At 37.9% G+C, this 21,278-nt stretch overlaps 1 protein-coding gene across 13 annotated transcripts in view; it reads right to left on the reverse strand.

The window, feature by feature from the left end:
• Window positions 1-9,558: 9,558 nt before the first annotated feature.
• GAB1 (GRB2 associated binding protein 1) overlaps window positions 9,559-21,278 on the reverse strand; it is a 95,449-nt gene continuing 83,729 nt past the window's right edge. For 7 of the 13 annotated variants that reach the window (XM_038177972.2, XM_038177969.2, XM_027455771.3 and 4 more), the window contains 5 exons: window positions 17,494-17,583; window positions 15,272-15,365; window positions 14,815-14,938; window positions 11,695-11,817; window positions 9,559-11,445 (listed from right to left, as the gene is read on the reverse strand). In XM_038177972.2, coding sequence (XP_038033900.1) covers window positions 11,287-11,445; window positions 11,695-11,817; window positions 14,815-14,938; window positions 15,272-15,365; window positions 17,494-17,583 — 590 coding nt within the window. In that variant the 3' untranslated portion in view covers window positions 9,559-11,286. Of the gene's footprint in view, window positions 11,446-11,694; window positions 11,818-12,471; window positions 12,548-14,814; window positions 14,939-15,271; window positions 15,366-17,493; window positions 17,584-21,278 lie in introns of all 13 variants that reach the window. The other 6 variants (XM_038177971.2, XM_072036740.1, XM_038177974.2 and 3 more) reach the window with 3 other exon arrangements.

Raw genomic sequence — 21,278 nt, forward strand, 5'->3', positions numbered from 1 at the left:
AGGGGAGGGGCGGGGCCGCCTCGCGCGCCCGCTCGAGCGTGGGGGCCGTTAACGGCCGCGCCGCGTGCGCGTTGTGTGTGTGGCGCGGGGGGGGGGGAGTAGGGGGCGGGCGTTATCCGTGACGAAGCGAGGCGCTGCTTTCGCTTTTAACGCTCACAGTTAACAGAACATCACCACGCCGCCACGCGCGGAGGGTGAGGGGGAGCTCCGTGCCCTTTTCCAAAAGAAAAAAAGTCTGCACGAGTAGGATAAACAACAATAAAACCCCTGTTTGTTTTAGGGCAGCTCCAGCTGGAGCACCAGGAGCTGATTAGTCACCAAAACAGGTGGCAGGGCCAACCCCGCAAGCCCCCTTCTCTCTCATCTCCTGCCAGCCCACAAACCAGTATCTGGGGATCCTAGGATGCAGGCCAGGGCTGGGGGGAGAGGGATTGTTTAGTGAGACAATGGAATGAAGCCGAGTGCCAGCTGCTGTCCCGAACGCCCCATACACCGCATATCCCTGCTGGATTAGGCAAGGGAGCTGCTCTACAGCAGGCTCTGGTACCTGAGGCACACACTCCCAAAAAGCCACCCCACACACCCCTGCTCACCCTGACAGGTAACACAGAACTCGGCCTCACCCGCTTGGTGCCGTCCTGACTGGGAAGGAGAATTCTGCAAGCACCACTGGTGTCCACCAGCTGCTAACAGAGGCTGAAGCCAAAGGAGCCAGCCCCAGCCATGCTGAAGCTCCCTCAACTTTGTGTCTGTAGATAAAGCTGGATACTGGGTACTGCAGCTGAACTGCTCTGCAATTAGAAGTAGAAAGGGTTCAGCTGTGGATGCACCTGCATTAACAAGCAGTGTTAATGGAGGGACAGCAGGTTTGCAAAGCTACATGTCCCACACGGGGCTGGGGGGGGGGAGGGGGGAGCGGAAGTAGAGGATAAATGGAGAAATGACTGCTATGATTATTTCTTATAGACTTCAACATTTTTTGAAGTTAAAATAGTTTGCTTTGACATTTCTAAACAACTGTGTCAATTAATTCCTCCCTAACTACTCAGAAGAGGAGTAGTAACTTCTCAGAAATTTTCAGTTTTCCTAGAACAGGATTTCTCAAATAGTAACAAATTTCCTGACATGGTTAGCCACTATTTGTTATCATTTCTCATCATAGATGGAAATCCAGTCCCAGGGCTTTGCTGAAGGTTCTCTTCTACATTCAGTGAGACAGCTTTAACTTCTCAATATAAAGCAGTAGCAAATTATACTAAGTTTATTGATTTATCCACCATTAGACTTGTCTTCAATTTTAATCTGATGATGCAGTACTATCTGGGTCGTGTGGACAGTAGGTGAGGCTAGGAAGCAGGATTCCCCCCTTCCTGATTTTTCACTGTTTCCCCAGAAAAGCACTCAAAACCACACCTGGAAGATCCCTGGTGAAGAAAAGTGGGGCATTCAGGAAGTAATCAGGTATTTGGAAAGAGGTTGATGTTTCAACACCTTCACCATCATTTGTCAGTATAAAATTGCCAGGTAAGATCATAAAGGTTGGTAGGAGAGAATTCTTAGTATTTTTCTCCCTTTTCTTACTGTCTGCATTCAAACCTCATTGAACCTTGGCCACCCAGCAAGTCAGTGAGAGGTGCTGAGATACTTTTGGGCCTCAGAAAACATTAATATATCTTTCATCTTTACTTCAAACTTGCTTCTTCTCTCTTCCTGGCTACTGCTTTAGCTTCTCCGTTTTCCTCACTTTCCAGAAACTCTACTTTTATGATAAAGGAACAGCACTTGTTGCTTAAATATCACAGTTATCATTAAATAAAGTACCAGCCTCAAGTACTTTGTTCACATACAGGGAAATACTGAAAAAAAAAAAAAATCTAGCCAAAACCTGAATTCCACAATAAAACCAGAATTATTTTTTTTCCTCTCTGCAGAGGCAAGAAATAAAAATCAGTCTTGCAGCTGCAAAGAACTTACAACATTGTATGAGTATTTTTTGATAACCCTAATAGGATATCAGTGAAATAGTTTCATATACCCAAAGGCTTCTGAATATGATTTAGTACTCCACAAAAAAAACCCTCTTACCTCTAATTCATCCATAATTTCATTATTCAATATTACTTACATTAAGTTGTCATGGACGCTGTATCACTGCAAGAGTGAAATATCACTAGGAGTGAACTCCAAAATCCGAATTTTAGACAAACTATTTCCAAGCAAAGAGAGCCATGCTGTGAAGCAGCAGCAGGAGTTACTGTTGTGGCTTAACCCAGCAGGCAGCTAAGCACCACACAGCTGTTCAATCATGCCCTTCCCTACAGCAAGATGAGGGATAGAATTGAAAAAGGTATAAGTGCAAGAACTCATGGGTTGAGGAAAAGACAGTTTAATAAGAAAAAGCACAAGTGAAAGAAAAAAAAAAAAAAAAAGCAAATGAAGAACAGAACTATTGCTCACTGCCAGGTAACAGATGCCCAGCCAGTCCCCAGGCAATGGCAGCCCCCCTCGCCAACTCCCCTCAGCTGTTATTGCTGAGCACGGCATCCTAAGGGAAGGGACATCCCTGCCATCCGCTTGAGCCAGCTGTCCTGGTTCTGCCCCCTCCCAGCTCCTGGTGCACCCCCAGTCTCCTTGCTGACAGGGCAGTATGAAAAGCAGCAAAGTCCTTGGCTCTGTGTAAGCATTGCTCTGCAGCAACTGAAAAAGTGTGTGCTATCACCATTATTCTCCTTCTAAATCCAAAACACAGAACCATAACAGCTAATAGGAAGAAACTTAACTCTATCCCAGCCAAAACCAAGAGAGTTACAATATCTCATGGTCAGAAGAGAAAGCAGAACTACAGGCAAAAATAAAGCAAACTATTAGACTTCAAAGAAGTACAGAAGGCAGGTATAATTAAAAAAAAAAAATCCAAAGGTTTGAAAGTTCTAAAGCTCTAAAAGCATAGAAGACTAAACAAGAACAAAAAGAAAAAACGACCTCTGAAGTTAACATGTTCATAAATGCACAAAATCATAACAGTCCATATAAAGCCCCAAAATGGAAACCTTAAATTAAAAGCAACCAGGAGCATAAAGAAGCTCATGACAGAGGTTACTGATGTGTTAAACACCAACATATGGTTAAATACACAATAAGGTATAAAAATCATCCCTCAGCCAGTGCCACACTGTAGAGACAACTAATTATTAACTTGCTTATAAAGTTAGTAAAGAGCACTTTAATTACAGATCTTTGTCAAATCTCTTGGGTGACATCTTCCAAATTTGTTGCTCAGTTGTGTAATCATAATTAATATTCTTGAGATGAATTCTTGTTAAATTTAAATGAAAGCACCGCAAGTAAGAGCAACTCAAAATGATACCATTAGCTGTGCAGCAATTATGTTAATAGGTGTTGCTGCACATGCATTAAACACTACATCTTATCAAAGTTTGGGAAAGGAATGAAACAGAATGGTTTGTGGTCACAACATCAGACACATGAAGGCCATTTCATTTCAAGAAGCTAGGAAAAGGGGAAGAATCTGGTTTGTATTCAGATACTAGTTTTTAAGTATAGTTTAAAATGCAAAAGTAAAATGCTACACAAAAGAAGTTTGAGAGAAGTTAGATATTGCCCAATAACAGAGGTGCAGCTGCATCGTAACTGATGATGCATTGACTTTCAGTGTATAAAAACACACACAAAAGATACTGTATATTAATTTCAATAGATTCCTTAATGCAATGGAAACAAAGTTTAAGTGTTTACCACTGAAGTATAAACATCTATCCATGTAGCCTTTACTGGGAAGATGACATTGAAGTTATTCATATTACAGAGTAACCATGCTAACACTGTGCTTCATAGAAAACAAGTGGCACTGAGTTCATCCACAGTGCTTAAAGCTGTAATGTACATCCACAGGGCATATCAGTCTCTGCTTGTGTCCGATTTAGAGCAAGAACTACCCATAAAAAGTGTCAACTGTTGATACTTGTTATAGTAATCCTCAAAGAAAGGAGATTCTGTAACAAGTAGCACTCTCACAGAAGAAACCCACAATAGATAACGCTTTTATTTTTTGGAAGCCACTGTGGCTAAACAAGGCTCAAACAAAATGCACAATTATGTATTTTTACATATAAAAATAACACAAAACAACATAACATGCACACACACACAGTTCATTATGAAGACACATCCTTCCTTCTTCAAAGCTTCAGATTCTCATCCCTGCCAGTGGTCAGCTTCTTCACGAACAATGTTTTCTCACAGTCATGAAGTTCACTTCTCACGAAATGGCATGGCAATGAGAACAAGACAGTGTAAGCAGAGCAGCTCCCTCACAAAAGCAAACTACTGCATCCACAGGCACTGACTGAACTGAAAGTCAGTCTTGTGGCTGTATAGAACTGGCAACATCATATGAGTATTTTTTGCTAACCCTAATAGGATAACAATGCAATAGTGTCAGAGATCCAAAGGCTGCTGAATATGTGATTTACTTCTCAACGAAGCTTTTAACACTAATTCATCCATAATTTCATTATTCAGTATTACTCAAAGTTGACATGGACCTTCTATCACTGCAGGAGTGCAATATCATTATTAGCGATCAGACTGCGTCACCAGTGTCTGGCTGTTTTATGGGGAAAGGCTGAGAGACCTGTGTCTGTTCAGCCAGGAGAAAAGAAGACTGAGAGGAGATCTTATTAATGTTTACAAATACCTTAAGTGTGGGAGACAGCGGTTTGGCCAACCTCTTTTCAGTGGTTTGTGAGGACAGGACAAGGGGCAATGGCCACAAAATGGATCACGGGAAGTTCCGCACCAACATGCAGAAGAACTTCTTCACAGTGAGGGGGATGGAGCACTGGGACAGGCTGCCCAGGGAGGTTGTGGAGTCTCCTTCTCTGGAGATATTCAAGGCCTGGCTGGATGCCTACCTGGGCAGCCTGCTCTAGGGAACCTTCTTTTGCAGGGGGTGTTGGACCCGATGATCTTTCGAGGTCCCTTCCAACCCCTTCATTTCTGTGATTTTGTGACAATCAACATCTGCTTCTCAAAAGATCACGGAGTGGGTTTATGTGCCTGGGGAACTTGCAACCCTATTACACTCAATGCCTTTCAGAAATGCTGCTCCAGGCCTAACTACAGATTACTGAACACCATTTGTTTTAACCTTCTGGCCTCAACTACAATTAACTTAATAAATATGTACAATATAATTTATCTGTGGTACTATGAAGACATCAGCAGAGGGTTGAAACACCATTTGGATGAGATTAACTCCAGACACAAGATGAGGTACTCCAGCAGGCCAGTACGAGGTATTTCCACAACTCCCCAGCCAGAATCTTTCACCAATGACAGGTAAGGGGAAAAAATCCTAAACCATTTCAATTAACCTGCATAATGTGTGCATGTAAATCCACAGCACAACTGCGCAAAAACAAGTAGTGATTACTTCATCTAAGCCTATTCCCTGAAAACAGCCTACAAATATGATGTCTTATATAACTTAAAATCTGATAGGAATTGATCAAAAATAAGATATGAATTACACTTTCTCCTATTCTGGAAACCTGATTACGAAATAGTAGTAAAGGCAACTTTCAGCTGCTCAGCTGCATTTGTTCACATTCACTAACAATGATGCAGATAGGAACCTTTTGTCTGTAAACAGGATTTAAAAATAGAAATCTGTACTTTACCTGCAGCATTCCTTAATTGTTGTTTCATGGGCACGCACTGGGCTCTGCACTGCTAGGTTACACTGCTAGTCACTAGCTAGTTACAGCTAATCCAAGAACATCTCAACTCTCCTGCAATGAAATGACAACAGCTAAACTTGGATAAAATATCAAGTTGTCCTACTGTAAGCCTTTAATTTTTTCCTCAGTCAAAATCACTTCATTTCATACCTGAAAATGCTCAGTCAATTCCAAAAGTAATGCTAAGAATGGTTTTACTAGGTATTACACCTTTTAAATATCTTCGTAAGTCTGGATTTCTGTACCATCTCCAAAAACGCAAATCAGGTCATCTGGGCACACTGAACAAGTCCCACATACACTAACATGCAACAGCTGAAGAGAACTTCAAACAGCATTTAATCAAATCTTGTAATAGGACCCATATTCTTATTGGCTTTTCTCAAAATTCACGTGACATGTATTTTCTTCTCGTTTCACTGCAGATCCACCTTACTAGGAAAAGGCTTGGGATAAGTCATGAATCCTGTAAGAATATTCAAACATGGATTAGTACAAATATTGATTTTATAACTGAAAGAAAACTGAGTATCTCATTTTAACAACTTTGGTATTTTATGTTCTAATCTGCATGGGATTATTTCTATTCCATTTTAACACAGTGAGCTAAAATATTTCTAAAGTAAGAAATAAAAACAAAAAGTACTAAAAAATAACAATTAAAGACACTGCCATGTGTCTTATGGTTTAGAAACAGGAGAAAAAAATCTTTTGTCTTACTGAATTCTGCATCACAGTGAGATGCTTCCATTGAAAGTCAATTTTACTGAAGTGTTTAGTGCTTTTAGTGGTTCTTAATTTATGCATGGGCACCACAGGTAGGTATCTCTACATTTCATGTAATTTATTTCTTGTAAAAAAAAAAGCAAACATCAACCTTTTCCAATCCTCTAAAATATAGAAATTTTCATTTTTAAAAATTGTGAAATGAAATCCACTGGCATTAAACAGCTGGATTGTTCTGGTAAGACATCAAGCCTCTCAGTCACCCAGTACCTATTCTCCCATTTTTGTCACTAAAAATTAATACCTAAGGATGCTAGACCTTAAACATAACACTGGGAAACTTTTTATGCCAAAGACACGTTCATAAGTATATCAAGCACCTTCTTGTTTTTGTCCCACTCTGTACTTCATGAGGCTGAGAACTAGACTTAATTATACCTTGTTAAGTTAAAACACAAATTTAACAAATAGAATCACATCTTGGTCTTCAGTTCATCCACAGCAAATTGCCACATTTTTGTAGAACGTTTCTTAAACTGTTTGCTGGACAAGCACTCGTTTTTGTTGTCATGGATCACCTTAGTATTTACATATAGTAAGATGAGAGGAAATGAACGTCAAGAAGTGTTTGATGTAATACACAGAAACCCCAACCAAATACAAGAAATACAGAGGACAGTCTCCAAATTTAAGTTTGCCTGTGGACAGCACTCTGCTTCTTAAGAGTTCTAAGTGTAAAAAAAAATCCAAACACTACATAGTATTATTGCTTTCTAAAACTGTACACTGACATAGCACGGCAAAAGCATTTTCTTGAGAAAATATGTATATCCTCTGGCTTTTATGATACAAACCTCAATGGTTAAGAAGGGAATGGAGGGTTCATTCAGGGCTGGTAAGTTTCCAAGTTAGTTTTGCAAGACTAATATATATATATATATATATATATAGACTGCTGCAATCATTAATAACTAAGCTTAAATGTCGTTGTGATAAAGATCTTGCTTAGCTCATAATGGAATTTGAAAGCTAAAGAGCTGCTCATCTCTCCCCATTTAGCTATATGGAGCAATGAATTCTAAATTACATAATTAAAATGGCAAGATTGTAATTTGTCTGCATGACCTGTGTGTGGCACTACATCAACTACCATACACGAATGGGTTGCAAGATTTTTCTTTCATATAAATGAAAATCTCAAAAAAGCTAAAAAAAAAAAAAAAAAAAAAGACTAACAGTCATGTTTGTATTGTCATCTTTTTCAGGGTCACTAAACATATTTCTAGCAGAACATAACAGCTCTGCTTCTGCACCTGCACTTTATGAGGCTATAATGATTAAGTCAGTGTTTAAGCGTGGCCAGCAGCATTTACCAGGAAAGCAATTGCTCAGATTGTAGGGAAAGGGGATGCCAAAACATTTTCAGAGTTGATCTTACTGTACAAGGCACTAAATTTTTCTTCTGATTTTTGTGACCAAGATTTACACACACATTTGCAGTTCAAAATGACTCATCTATGACACAGCAATTAAAACTATATTTACAAATGAAAACAGTGTTTTAGTGAAACAAGACCTTACCTGTTTGAAAAGGAACACTAGACAAACTGCTTCTGCACTGATCTCTACTGCAATTTCCATCGGCATCCATCCCTGCTACCAGAGTGTTCTCTGGAAGCTAGTAATTGAAAATTGCACATCTAACAGTCTATCTTTATTTCTATGACTTGAAATTTTAGAACTCATTTTTAATGTAATATTCACATCCTTCGGAATTTCCAGAGCTCTGACAAACCTGCAACACAAAGTGCCACTCTAGCTTTCTAGGTGAAATATCATCAAAGTTAGTATCATGTCTCTGATTCTGAACATTCTTTGGTCAACATGGAAGTAGAAAAAACACTTGAATTAACGGGAGAAAACAGCAAAGAAATGTAATAAACTAAAGAGGAGTTCTAGGCCACTACTTCATATTCTACTACCTATACGAGCTGAAAACATATTTCCCTTAACAAGGAAAATAGCCTCAAAATATCAGTCATAATAAAGCTATGAATGCTGTCAAATTTAAAATGAAGAAAAAATAAGTATAATCTGTAAACCAAGTACTGATGTCAGCAAACAGCAAAACCAACTTGTGTCACTAGCTCAAGAGGAGAGGCCAGCCTAGGAAACCTATTTTTTCAGGCATTTATACTTCACTATCAGAGATGCTCAAAATATCTGAAAAAAATACCATTGATACCTAAACTGTAAGGGCTCAACTACAAAAAAAAAACAAACAACCGCAGTATATAAATATATATATTTATATCTAGAAAAATGTAGTTGTGCAGTCAGCAAATGTTTCAAGGAAGGAGGGCTTAGGAATGTGTAAAGGATTAGCAGCTCTTCCAAACTTTCTCCCCCAGATTTGTTTGTTCATTGAGAAAATAAACAACTACAGCTTTGAAATATTCTAAGATCATAAGTACTCCTTGGGTATATGTGCAAGTGCAAGAGTACACAGCATGACTCTTTACCACAACAGTAAGCAAAGTAACTACGGTGCGTAAACAGGAGCAGTGATTATCTAATCACTTCTGCTAACAAATTAGAGGCAACTCATCAGTGGAGGTACACAGTTGCAATTGTACCAATAAAATTATTAAAACCAGTATGTCCTAAACCAAACATTAGACTTACCAATTATTCACCATGCCTGTGGCTTTGTCAGCTGTAGCATCAGTGAGGAGCAGTTCAGTATTGAATAAGACCTTCAACGCAGAGTTGAGTTATAGCTCCAGAGTCTTTAAGGATTTCAACTATTTTTGATTAAGCCATTGAGGTCCCCTGGCTCACATCACTTTTCCTGGCTCCCAGAAGGCTGGGACCCAGATAAATTTAGTTGCTTGCAGCAGGGTTTTACATCAGAGATTTGTTTTGAAAACTCTTCCAGATGCTTTTTGTTTGAAAGATACTATGCGATAATGTACAACTTTGGAAAAAAAAAAAGTGGTTTGTATCTAGGCGCCTTTACACACACATTAATACCCGTTCACTGTTTCACAGGACAGAATTTACACATCAAAACTGAACAACTTGATTTATTTAAAATCCACCTCAAAATGCATTGTGTTTAGTTGTTTGTTTGTTTGTTTTAAATGAACATTCAAAGCATCGAAATATTACTAATTTAAAAAGAACCTTTGTTAAAAATAACATAATTTACATATGGCAGATTGTGGCTGTGAGGGGAGAGAAACAACCAATGGTAGAATAGGCACAGTACTAAGGCCAACACGCTGGAAAACAACACAGCTTTATACTCAACTTTTAAATGACTTGGACAAAATAAAACAATTGGGTGGGAAAATAAAACCAACCGCTTACTTATGGGCATTTGTGTAAAAAAAGCGTTAGTAAATTTTCTATCTAGACCTAACTCGTTCATGTATTTAAAAAGCTCTATTTTCTTCCAGATAAAAACAACACGTTTCTAAACCAAGGCAGATTATTATTTGGAACTGGCATAGTAAAATAAAGGATCACAGTATACAGAGCTTAAAATCCTGTACCAGGAAAGAGCGACAAGTGGTTTACAAGGGGATCATTTAAGAATATTACCTAATTTTTAAAAACAGAGATACAAAATATCAGTTGCATAGGGATTTAAATATAAGGCCAAGCAGGAGATTGAAGTAAAATAAAGATCGTAAGAAGGGCACTACGGTGTCAAAACATAGTATTTCCGTTTGAATTATGTCTAATTCAAAATCACAGTATTTTGCTAGTACTACAAACAGTGAATGTCAAACTGTCCCATTAATCTTGAACTGAAAACTGACATTAGAACTTCTAAATAGTACAAAACTAAAGCTCATTGTCTAAACCTGATCAGTGTATTAGCACAATAGTGCTTGGTACGTACCTGATTTATATACTCTACCTTCTGTAAATAATATAAAGGTTATTTCTTGTTAATAAGTGTGAGATCACAATATTACTGCATGCCATCAGTGGTTTGCAGGCTTACTTGATATTTAATTATTCAGTCTTTAGAAGTGTAAGATCCCACCCTGCAGAATCTTCACCCATCGAACACAGAACACTGTCATTAATAAAATACAATAGAAGTTCCACCACTAAGAACTAACATATAAGCCAGGATTGTAGGTCTGAACCCAGTATAGTTCATTATTATTAACTCACAGCAATTTTTGTTAGGAAGGTAACCTGTAGACTTCCAAATAATCTTCCGCATGTATTAAATATAAACAAGTAGGTAACTAACGGTCATCTCTTGACATTTCAAGTAGATTATTCAATTGTGAAAGTATTTCTGTAAAAATCAATTTTAAGTTGTTAAATGAAGTTCAAATATTAATTTCCATATCTACATGTAGCTTAATTAACCTAACATTGTAAGAAATAGTAGTGTAAAGAAAAAAATCTCCAGACAAATTAGGCATTAAGGTACACTAACTGGGAATACCTGAACCAACATTGTAACTGAAAAAGTGCATAAACATGGTAATACTACAGATGTGTTAACTACAGAACAAAAAGTTTTCTGAAAGCTAAGCAATACTATTTTACACGTTATTTACAGGTCGCAAATTTTCCAGAGACCACATAGCCGATTTATGATCTTAAAATTCTTTTGATACATTTGAAGTGTCATTTGGCTTCCATCCTATTCGGTCAAGAACCTATTCACGCACCAGTGAATACTCTACAGTCAAGCCATGCTGCCATTGTGGTCCTGTAATTCTTCAAAATTCACTCCTTTCTGTTCTCCAAAGAAAAGGCAGTATATTCACTTCACGCTTTTTGTCGGTGTTTCAGACTCTGTAGACTGTCTCCCATCAGTCCATGCCTCCCGTGTGCTCTTCAGTGCTAGTGTTTTCTGCTGGTCAACCACAACATAATCAACTCTTTCGTCTGCCACACTGCTGCCTGAACCACTGCTCTTTTTCTGGATAAAGACAAGAGAGGACAAAAAAAAAAAGTTAAAACAAACGATTTATTTATTAGAAAATAAAATGTCTGTCTCAAACAGATACAGAACAAGTACCTTTCAATGACTGGTCCAACAGAACCTCTCCAATTGACCTTTTGACAAGCTAATTAGGGTGATCTTGCTGGACGTTCTTTCCCAGCAACTACTTGTGAAAAAATTCTAAGCACCCCATGGCAGAAATGCACAAGTTCAAAATTTGCTCACCTTACGAGGCGGGGTAGATTTTCCTGAATCTAGGTCCAAATCTAAATATTCTACTTGTTTATCTCCTTTAGGTTTTACCATGGGACTGCTTCCTCCATCGAGACTGTTGCTACCGAACAAATTCTGAAATTTTAATACAAATAATTTCAGCTGCAAATGTACATGTTAATAGTTCAAATTATCAAACATGCTTATTATTAACTGTACAAATATTCAAGGTTAAAAAACTGGCTGAGCTCTTACAATCAGTTAAACCATGCAAGTTTTATTGGCATTGTGCAACAAGTATATTCAAATTAATGTGGAAATGGAACAATGTTGAACTTTGGACAGATTCAAAAGCCAAGGGGGGGTGGGTAAGGGAACCCAAGAACCAACCCCCCAAAGTTAAGGTTGCAACCGAATCAGTCTGTCTTCCACCTAGTACCCCTTTCATATCACAATATAAGAATGGAGTAGTTTTGGTGTTTCCTTCATTTATTTATTTCTTCAAGATTTTGTTACGTCTCAAATCTAGCATTTCTTAATTACAATTATAAAAAATAATTGCTATTAAATATCTTAGGAGAATTTCAGCCTTACAATAGTGGAAAAGCTCCAAATGAAACTTTTGCATGTCAGTCAAAAGCTATCATAATTAAACTTAAAATCAAAAGATATTATTCAATTAATAAAACTGAAATATTAAAACTTAAGAAAATTTGTGCAGAGCTGCCTGAACTGAAGTTGTATTGCATAAACCTAAATTTCAATTAGCCCATACTTTTACAACCTCACCTCCTCTGTCCTCTCCCAGCCTGATCCCTCCCTCTTAACAGGTGTTATAGGAACAGTACAATAGAAGGACTCTTCTCTAAAAGATAAAGAAAAAAAAGGAAGACAGAGGGCAGCAGTCAGCAAAAAATGAAGAGGAAGGCAGAAGGAAAGACAGAAGGGTAAGGCTGACAGCAACTTGAAAGAAAGCAGAATATTGCTGATTTTATTAAATAAAACAGAAGTGCAACATGTCCAAACAAGATGGTTCAAAGCTGATGACAGAAAAGGATGAAAAAAGTCTGGACTCCTTTCTAAGATGTTATTGGAACAAATCAAAACTTTTGAGAAGTCTATATAATTTATTAGCACACATGAAAACAAAGGCCTTGACATATCTGGAAACATTCAGATTCTCTAGGAAATAAAATATTTTATTGGTTAAATCTTAATGGGCTGAGCTTTTTCAATTCATGTTATCCATTGCACCTGTATCGTCCAACTCAATAAGTGGTAAACAAGGACAAACACAAACAACTGTGACAAAGGTTCATTTTTGTTGCCCAAACTCTCTAAACATATTTCTGCATATTTAACAAAAATTGGGATCTGTGTAAAGATTTCCCAGAATAAACTTAAAAAGCTCTTACTCATTAAACAGAAAAGGATATGTTATGTCAAACAAACTAGACAGGCAGAACATAAGCATTAGAAAACAAGCTTAAAATATACTTAAATGAAAATGGAAGGATATCTGTAGAACAACCTTGAAGAAAGAATGGTGCAAGCAAACAGAAGATACTAACGACAGGCCATTTTGGCTGCAATATTAAATACACCATCTTAGCACTGAAATTAAACCCCCTGAAACGGCATTGTAAGAATCAACAGAAGTCTCCACTTCTAATTGCGATTCTGCAATTCTGCTTATGGGCAGAGGCGACTCCAAACATTTGTGCAGAACGGGACGCTTCTTGCATCTGTAAAACGGGATGTGACCAATTACTTACCAGTGCCTCTTGCACAGTGCTCTTGTAAGAGATGGGCTAGGTTTTTACCTCACTGGCACCCCACTGCTGAAGCACGCTTCACCTGAGAGAAGCGCACTTGCACTGCCAGCAGGTCGGACACCGTACAAAACATGAGCCAGACTTTCTGCAGGCTCATAAGCTTGCACTGAGTCCGAGCTGCTGCAGACAAGTCAGCAGGAGGGGCTTGCTCAGGGGGACCTAAGAGGTGGTATCCACAGGCAGCCATGGAGCACGAGAGGTAGAAGGCTGGAGGGAACTGGGGAGGGTATGTGGGACAGCAGAGGGTGGGTAGCAAGCAGCACTGTGAGAAGAGTCTAGGGCATAGTGAAACGGGACAGCACATGCCATATAGGAAGGCAGACAAATGAACAGCACAAAAAAAGGTTGCAGCAGGCAGGCTCTACCCCATAGAAGGTTTGGAAACCATAGCTTCATAAGGCTTTAAAGGAGAAAAATGTATTCCCCACTAAAAGAGAATCCAAGCATTAAGAATGTTGCAATTGCATTGAAACTACCCTGACTCAAATCCTGGGGCAAAAATGCAGGTATCCCCCTACTGCTTTAGCAATATTCTGGACCACGTCTCACTCCAGGACTAGGCCTACTGCTGTTCTTTTACTTGAAAATGCTATTGCATTTTCTCTCTCCCCAGTTAAAACAAACGAAAACAAACCACCACACAGAACACATCACTATTTTTTTTTTTTAACTAGCTCTGACAGCACTGCAAGCTAAATATTTGAAACTACCATCTGAATTAGCTCTCCCCAAAAGCGAAAAAAAGATATTTAGTATACAAAGCCCCATTTGACCTTTCTTTTTTTTTAAAAAAAATAAATCTAATAAAAGCAGAGGTAGCTCAGTTCTCTTTTGTTGTTGTTGTTTTCAACAGAATATTAATTTATCGATCCTTTTTTTTTCCTCAATTCTTTCCACATTTCATGGAAGATCTCCTTTTAGTAAAGGTTTTTAAGCCCATCTTAGAAGTTTTATGAATAATTTATTTCCCCTGATGCCCTGATACCCAATTGCTACATAGTCTAGAACTAACAATGGCAGACAAGAGGAGACGGTTTCTAGGTAAAAGAGAAAGTCAAATGTTGACTTGTTTTGTACAACAGACATATATACTAACCATAGCCTCTATAAATGACTATACACTTAACTTCCTCAGTGAAATCCTAACAAAACTACAGTTCTTTTACACAGATTTATTATTTTGATCTAGAAATATAAAAGAAGATGATGTTGAGTGGAAGGATTTGTATTGTGTTTGCATGATTTAGAAGTAAGGACTGCACAGGAAGAGAGTAGTTAAGATGTAGATTTTACATACTGGGTCTTCAGTGGACTGATTTGGATTCATGGAAACATAATTCTCTTCACTGTCATGCGAGTCACTGCTGGAAGTTGTGCTATGAACTGAATCCGGTCTGGGAGACATGGGAAACCTGGAGGAGCTAATTACCAGGAATTATTTTACAAACAATACATCTTGAATATCTTAAACCTCCTGGTAAACAACAAAAATAAGCACATTAGAGCTGAAATTTTCATTGAAGATTACTAGAGTGTTGCATTTTTTTGGTTATGTTGTCTTTTACATATATTACAAAATAAAAAAACATTGACATACTTTGTCTTAACGCATGCATGCATATACACACATACTTCAAAAGGAAACCTCAATCTGTATTACACAGGCTGAGAATATAACACAGATGTGTATACACATATACTAGCACTAGTCAACAAAAACAGTTAATCTAAATGAAAAAAAGCTAGGAACTTACTCTCGTGCAAAACTTCTGGTGATAGGAGATCTAACTGGGGCTTGTAATTCTTCCCATTCAGGCAGCGGTTTTATTTCTAGTGGAGCTGGTTTTGCTATATAAGAAACAGACAACCTTAAAGCACGGAACATTCCCAAACAAACTTAAATTTAATAGCTTTTCAAAGTGTAAATGCCAAAAAGAAATACTGTTTTTCAAATAGTGAAAACTAGTTAAGAAAAGGAGACACTTCAATTCCTATAAAGCTATGATACATTAACTTGTAGTTTAAATTTTCCAGTTACTAAAAAGCAACAGTATTTAGAAAAAAACACAAATTAAGAACTTGCAAGATACACTCAAGCATATAATTTACATTTCGAACAGACTGAAATGGCAGCATCATGTTCTGTGTTTACAGTGGCACAATGACTTGCTGAACTGACAAGTGCAGATAGGGTTGACAGCTTCGGCTTAAAATGCCAGCGCAGCCAGCTCCGTATACTTTTCCTGGCTCGTGGACAATGATTATTATGCAAACTCTGCTCTCACTGCATGCATGTGCCCCTACAGATTAGGTTTCACAGCTCAAAGTGTGGGCAGAATCTGCAACTAAGTTTGCAGAACGGAGAGATGAGCCAATACTTAAATTCCAAAAGGTGTTTGGCTTGCTTCAGTGCTCACCAACTGGAGAGCAGAGCAGCGTGTTTGTGCCATCAGTGACAGCTAATGTGCTAGAAAAGGTGCCATTTTTTAATTCCATTTTCAGAACAGAAACACAAGTTGATTGTTAGTGAGAAACATCATCTCTTTATCCAACTTTTGTTTCATCCTTCCTAAGCCTTCAAAAAAAAATCAAGAAGGATCATGGGACTCATAAGGAACAAAATTACATATGGTTAAACTGTTGCCACGGTTCAAATCTCAACTTCATTCTCCCTAAAACTGTTTTAAGAAGATAGAAAGCAAAGCCATTGAAGTAACATCCAACCCCACCCATCCCCCAAATTATCTGTTTGCTGCATATTAACAAATTCACCAAGATCAAGTATCAGGCATGCAGAACTAGTTCATGTAGAATAAGAGCTGTCATAAGCGACCACATGAGGAACTGACTGAAATCAGTTGCTTAATCAGTGTGGTTGTCTTGCAAGGGAAAAAAACAGAACTGTACTCATCATACTTTCATTATACTCACTCCTCAGATAGAGTTTACTGAAAAGTCAGCTATCTTACATATCAAACAAAGGCTTATGATTCACATTTTCTGGATAAGTACAAGTCTTTAGCATCCCAAACAATTTTCTCCTTTAATTAAAAAGTCATAATTAGTCAAAACATATCAAGCCTGCTTCAGTAATTGTGCCACTTTAACTCACTTGCTCATAAAAAGCTGTCACCACAGCCTCAGAAGAGGACCTACAATTCATCTGTGTCAAGGTATAAGGTATCATACGAGACAGGGTGGCAGAACTGAACTTTACACAGGCAAGATGATCCTGAAGATTGAGTGACACAAAAATTATCAGCTCAGCTCCAGTCCTCTGTCAAGGCCTGAGGCTAAATGGCAGGTACAATCAGTGGCCAAGGTACCACTCCAGCAGAAAGAGTAAAGGACTTGGTCAAAGGAATATTTCATCTGGTTGCAATGGGCTTTAACAACCAAAGGTACTGAACAACATCAAAAATCTCACAGAAGTGTTGCTATCTGTAATTTACTTTATTTCACGTGACAATATCAAGCACTACGTCAGCATCTTGATTTAAGCCCAGACTAATTGCAACGTTCATTAAGTTACCTACGTAAATCACATTATTATTAAATAGTTACAGGATTATATTTTGCCTTACTTCAGCATTTGACCTACAGTAGAAGACCCAAGTAAATGGTGATTTCAGGTTTACTGCCTAACAAAAGGCAGTTCAAGCAACTTACATGTGATTCACACATACTTGTTTCTAAACAAACAAAACAGTAAATCAAACAGCTAAAAGTAAATACGAACAGCTAAAATTTAAGATATCTAGCATCTACGTTGATGTCAAGGTAATGTATTCATCTGCTGTTCACAACAGAAAGGCTTTACTTTCTTACATAGTTTTTTGCTTGGCATGGGATACAAGTTTATGATCTTAGATGATAAAGAAGTAAGAAGACTAGAGGAGAGTTATAGAGTAACAGTTCACTTAAGTTTTATTTATTTTTATAAAGCTCCATATACATACAGTGCTCAAGTACATACCCTTTCTTCTTGTAGTAAAGTCACCTACGGTTTGTGAATCAGTTCGCTCTAAACCATGTGGTTTAGGTCTTAAAATTTTAGGACTTTGACCTAATTGGTAAAAAGAAGACTCTCTTAATATAATATTCTTTTTATAACTGGAAAATGGAATTTTTTTAAATAAACAGCGCAACCCCCTGCAGAAAGGTTAACACCACAAGCACAAGCAAGCTGCTGAAGGAAGAGTTTTACAGTCTAGTTAGGTCTTACGCTAAAGGCTTTAAGCACCAAACTTGAAACAAAGAAAACACTGCATGCAAGTCATTTGCTGGAGGCAAGCATAAAAGCTGTACAAAAAGCCTAAAACGTGTATCAACAAATTTTGTAACTGACCACTTTTTCAAGTTGTATTAAATAAATTCCCTATTTGAAGAATATCTAGCATGACAAGAAAATAGTCACCTTACAGGCATAATTTCTTTGAGGGTAGCTTGACTTAAGTCCTCTTTAGCTCCAGTATTACTTTGGAAATAGGGATGGTCTTGGGAAACGTCCTACCCACTACATACCCCCTTAGCTGAGAAGCCACCAGGAGCTCCACACTGTAGTTGAACTTGTTACCGAGAGGTCTGTACCGATCTGCATCAAAATCTCCTCGCTGTCACTGCAGAAACAGGGTGACTTTCTTTCCAAGCTCCCAGCCTGCATACAGCACAGAGCATTCCAGTCCTCACCACAAACAGCCCTATCAGAAAATGACATCTAATTCTTTTTCCCGTTGTATATGAACATGTGCAAGTGCAGCAGATGCACTAATCATTCCCTAATATTCTATGCTATCACACAACGCAACCTTTTAAACGAAACTGGTAACAAGATGAGTACAAAATAAGAAAACATTTTAGATTTAACAAGCTCCCTCCAGGCAGTAGTAATATAACCCCCTTCTCAGTAAGGAACCTCTTAGCCAGCTTCGAACTCCGCAAACAGTTCTGGTCACACCGTATATTTTAAATAAATACGATCAATAATGCTTTTCATTTGTCACGAAAGTCTACCTGACAAAGGGTTTGTTTAATATTACAAAAAGTGAGTGCCTTCAAGTGGTACACTGAGAAGCCATATGAAAGGTAAAGATTTACAATAAACCAAATAAGTTTAAGGCTGATAATGTTCAAAAGTTGCCCTACAGCACAAAAGGAAAAAGGACTGGCACAGACTCAGATGTGGGCTGGTACTACCAGCAATGAGTGAGAATGCTTTTTAAAAAAATAAATTTGGCAACGAACACCAGGAGTTTGCAAATCCCTACCCCAAGGGTTTTGCATATGAAGTGCTCTATTACTGTTATCACTAAGTATTGGGAGTAATCAAATAAGAAAGGTAAACTTTTTTTTTTTTTTTTTACTGTATCTTAAATTTCACACAGCACTTCCAAGAGATCATGCAGGTAAGACTATTTATTTACTAATATTTTCACATAGCAGCTTTAAAACAAAAGAACATGAAATGATTTTCACGCAAAGGCTTCTTTTCTAATTTCAAAACCAGACAATCCCTTAAAGGGCTAGAAGTGCTGATGAAAAGACCAAGTGGCTGGGCAATGCTGACCAAAGACTTGGACTGTCAAGTGGTACACACGGTATTTCCGTGAAGTATGCTGTTGACTGGACCTAGATCAAAAGCATGACCCAACACGCTGCCAAGTTTATTCCGAGCTGATTCAATATTCCTAAGTACCTTGCCTACAACTCTATGATAAAAGCTTGCCTATACAAAAGGCCAAGATTTCAAGCTCCGTTGAACAGATTTAGAAGTTCAAATTCCAATGTTGTCTAATAAAAACAATTTGATGCTCAACATCCTTACCTAGTCATATTAACTCTGTTTCAGTTTTATTATCTGATTTAAATAAATTCAGGCCAATACAACTCAATTTAAAATGCCAATCAACATACTTACACATGAGCATCGATCTTAAATACAGTGAGAAATCTAGCACACATAATAGGGTTAATGAAATGATTTAACCAGCGTGTACTTTATAACCTCTCACAGCCAAATGTAGGCTGAAGCAACTGAAACCAACAGTATGGGAGAGAAGCACAGTGAAGTCAGGGCTGTGACTCATTATTTCTGCTTTTGTTAATGATTCTGTGTGGTCTCATGCAGCTGACCTTCCTGAACTAACTCCTGAAGCTAACCTTCCTGATTATCCCTGTTTATAAAATATGGGCATTATGTAAGTGCCTGCCTCATACTTAATTTAGCACTTCGAAACTGTTCTGAGGCTTTCTGAAGAGAGCTATATAAATAAGTACAGGTCCCTATAATATTTCTCTTGCGCATCAGACAAGAACATACAAAATGTTCCAGCATAAAATAGACTGAGTTTTCATCTCTTCCTGCAGAAAGACTGTTCAACCTAAAATAAATTTAGTGGCAAAACAGCTTGCTGCTACCAGATAGCCAGGATAATGCAGTTACCCTAGTTAGTTTGTCACAGGGAATTAAAATACTTGCACAAGTTTTCCGTCTCTACAAAATTAAAAAAAACAGTCCAATCTCTTTTGAGGAGCTTACATCTCAATAGAGAAAAACCTGACACCAGGCAAAGGAAAAGGAGTTGGGGGAAAATCACAATCACGAGACTGATGTTTCTTATTTTGGGGTCTGTATTGCAGAACTCCTCTACTCCATTTTTGTTCATTTCAGAAAAAAATAACGTAAGGCTCTGGCATAGAAAAGTTCTTGATAATATCTCTAACTCCCTCAAAAGGCACATTTTAAATAAATCCATCAAAGAATTTCAAACTGCCATTCTTTATCTAAATATCAGTAGTTCTGCTACTCTGTTAGTCACATCTACAAACAGAAATAAAAATTTTTAGAATTGAAAAAGCTGAAATACTACAATTGAAATTCCTGATGCTATCCCAGCCTAACCTTTCTACTTTGCTCCTCCAAGCCTGCAGGAAGCAAAGTGCTCTCAGAGTGAAGAGTTGAATATAATAGAGAAAATGCATCGTACCTGTACAATGGACTGGTCTCCAATGTTTATTCTCCAAAACAACCTCCCAGGAAGTGTGATAGGACCTTTCCTTTAATTACTTTACTAAAGGTGATGCAAGGTGTCTGTGGAGCTCCCAGATCCATACGGCATTCCAACACCAGTGACACTAAAGAATGCATTTCCTATGGTTTAGGCCCACTCGCCCTAGTTTACCTCAGCTAATGTTTAGGCACTCATACGAGGCAACGCTTTTAACTTACAAACCTATTCCAGGAATGACAAATCTGGGTTAAAATTCAGTTTAGATTGTTGGTTTTTTTTTGAACTAAAAGGAGACAAGTGATGTTAAAACAACTGGATATGATCCCACAGAAGAAAAAAAGCCAAAACACCAAATAAGTTACAGCAAGTGAAACCAACCAAACAAGAAGTGAAAATTAGATGTTCTTATTGTTCAGTCAAGTCACCACCTGTAAAATGCAAAACGCTACAGCCAGAAAAACTCAGTTTCTACACACTGTGATACAACTACTGTGCAAGGGCACTCTGTGCTGAAACATCACTAACAAAGTCTATTTTTCTAACAAATGGCTGCTTGTAAAAACTGCCAAGTAGAACAAGTGATTATGGATCCAGCGTTAGAGTACAGTCAGATGACATGAATTCTGCTCCTGGCATTTTGGTGTGTGTCAATGCTGCCTTTGTCTCACAAGTCATCAGGAGGAGTCCATTTAACTTGTTTGATTTTATTTCAAATAATGGTATAATAGAAGAATCTTTTTGTTTTAGTTTT

Source organism: Anas platyrhynchos, chromosome 4 (genome assembly GCF_047663525.1).
Source record: "Anas platyrhynchos isolate ZD024472 breed Pekin duck chromosome 4, IASCAAS_PekinDuck_T2T, whole genome shotgun sequence".
In the NCBI taxonomy this organism is placed as follows: Eukaryota; Metazoa; Chordata; class Aves; order Anseriformes; family Anatidae; genus Anas; species Anas platyrhynchos.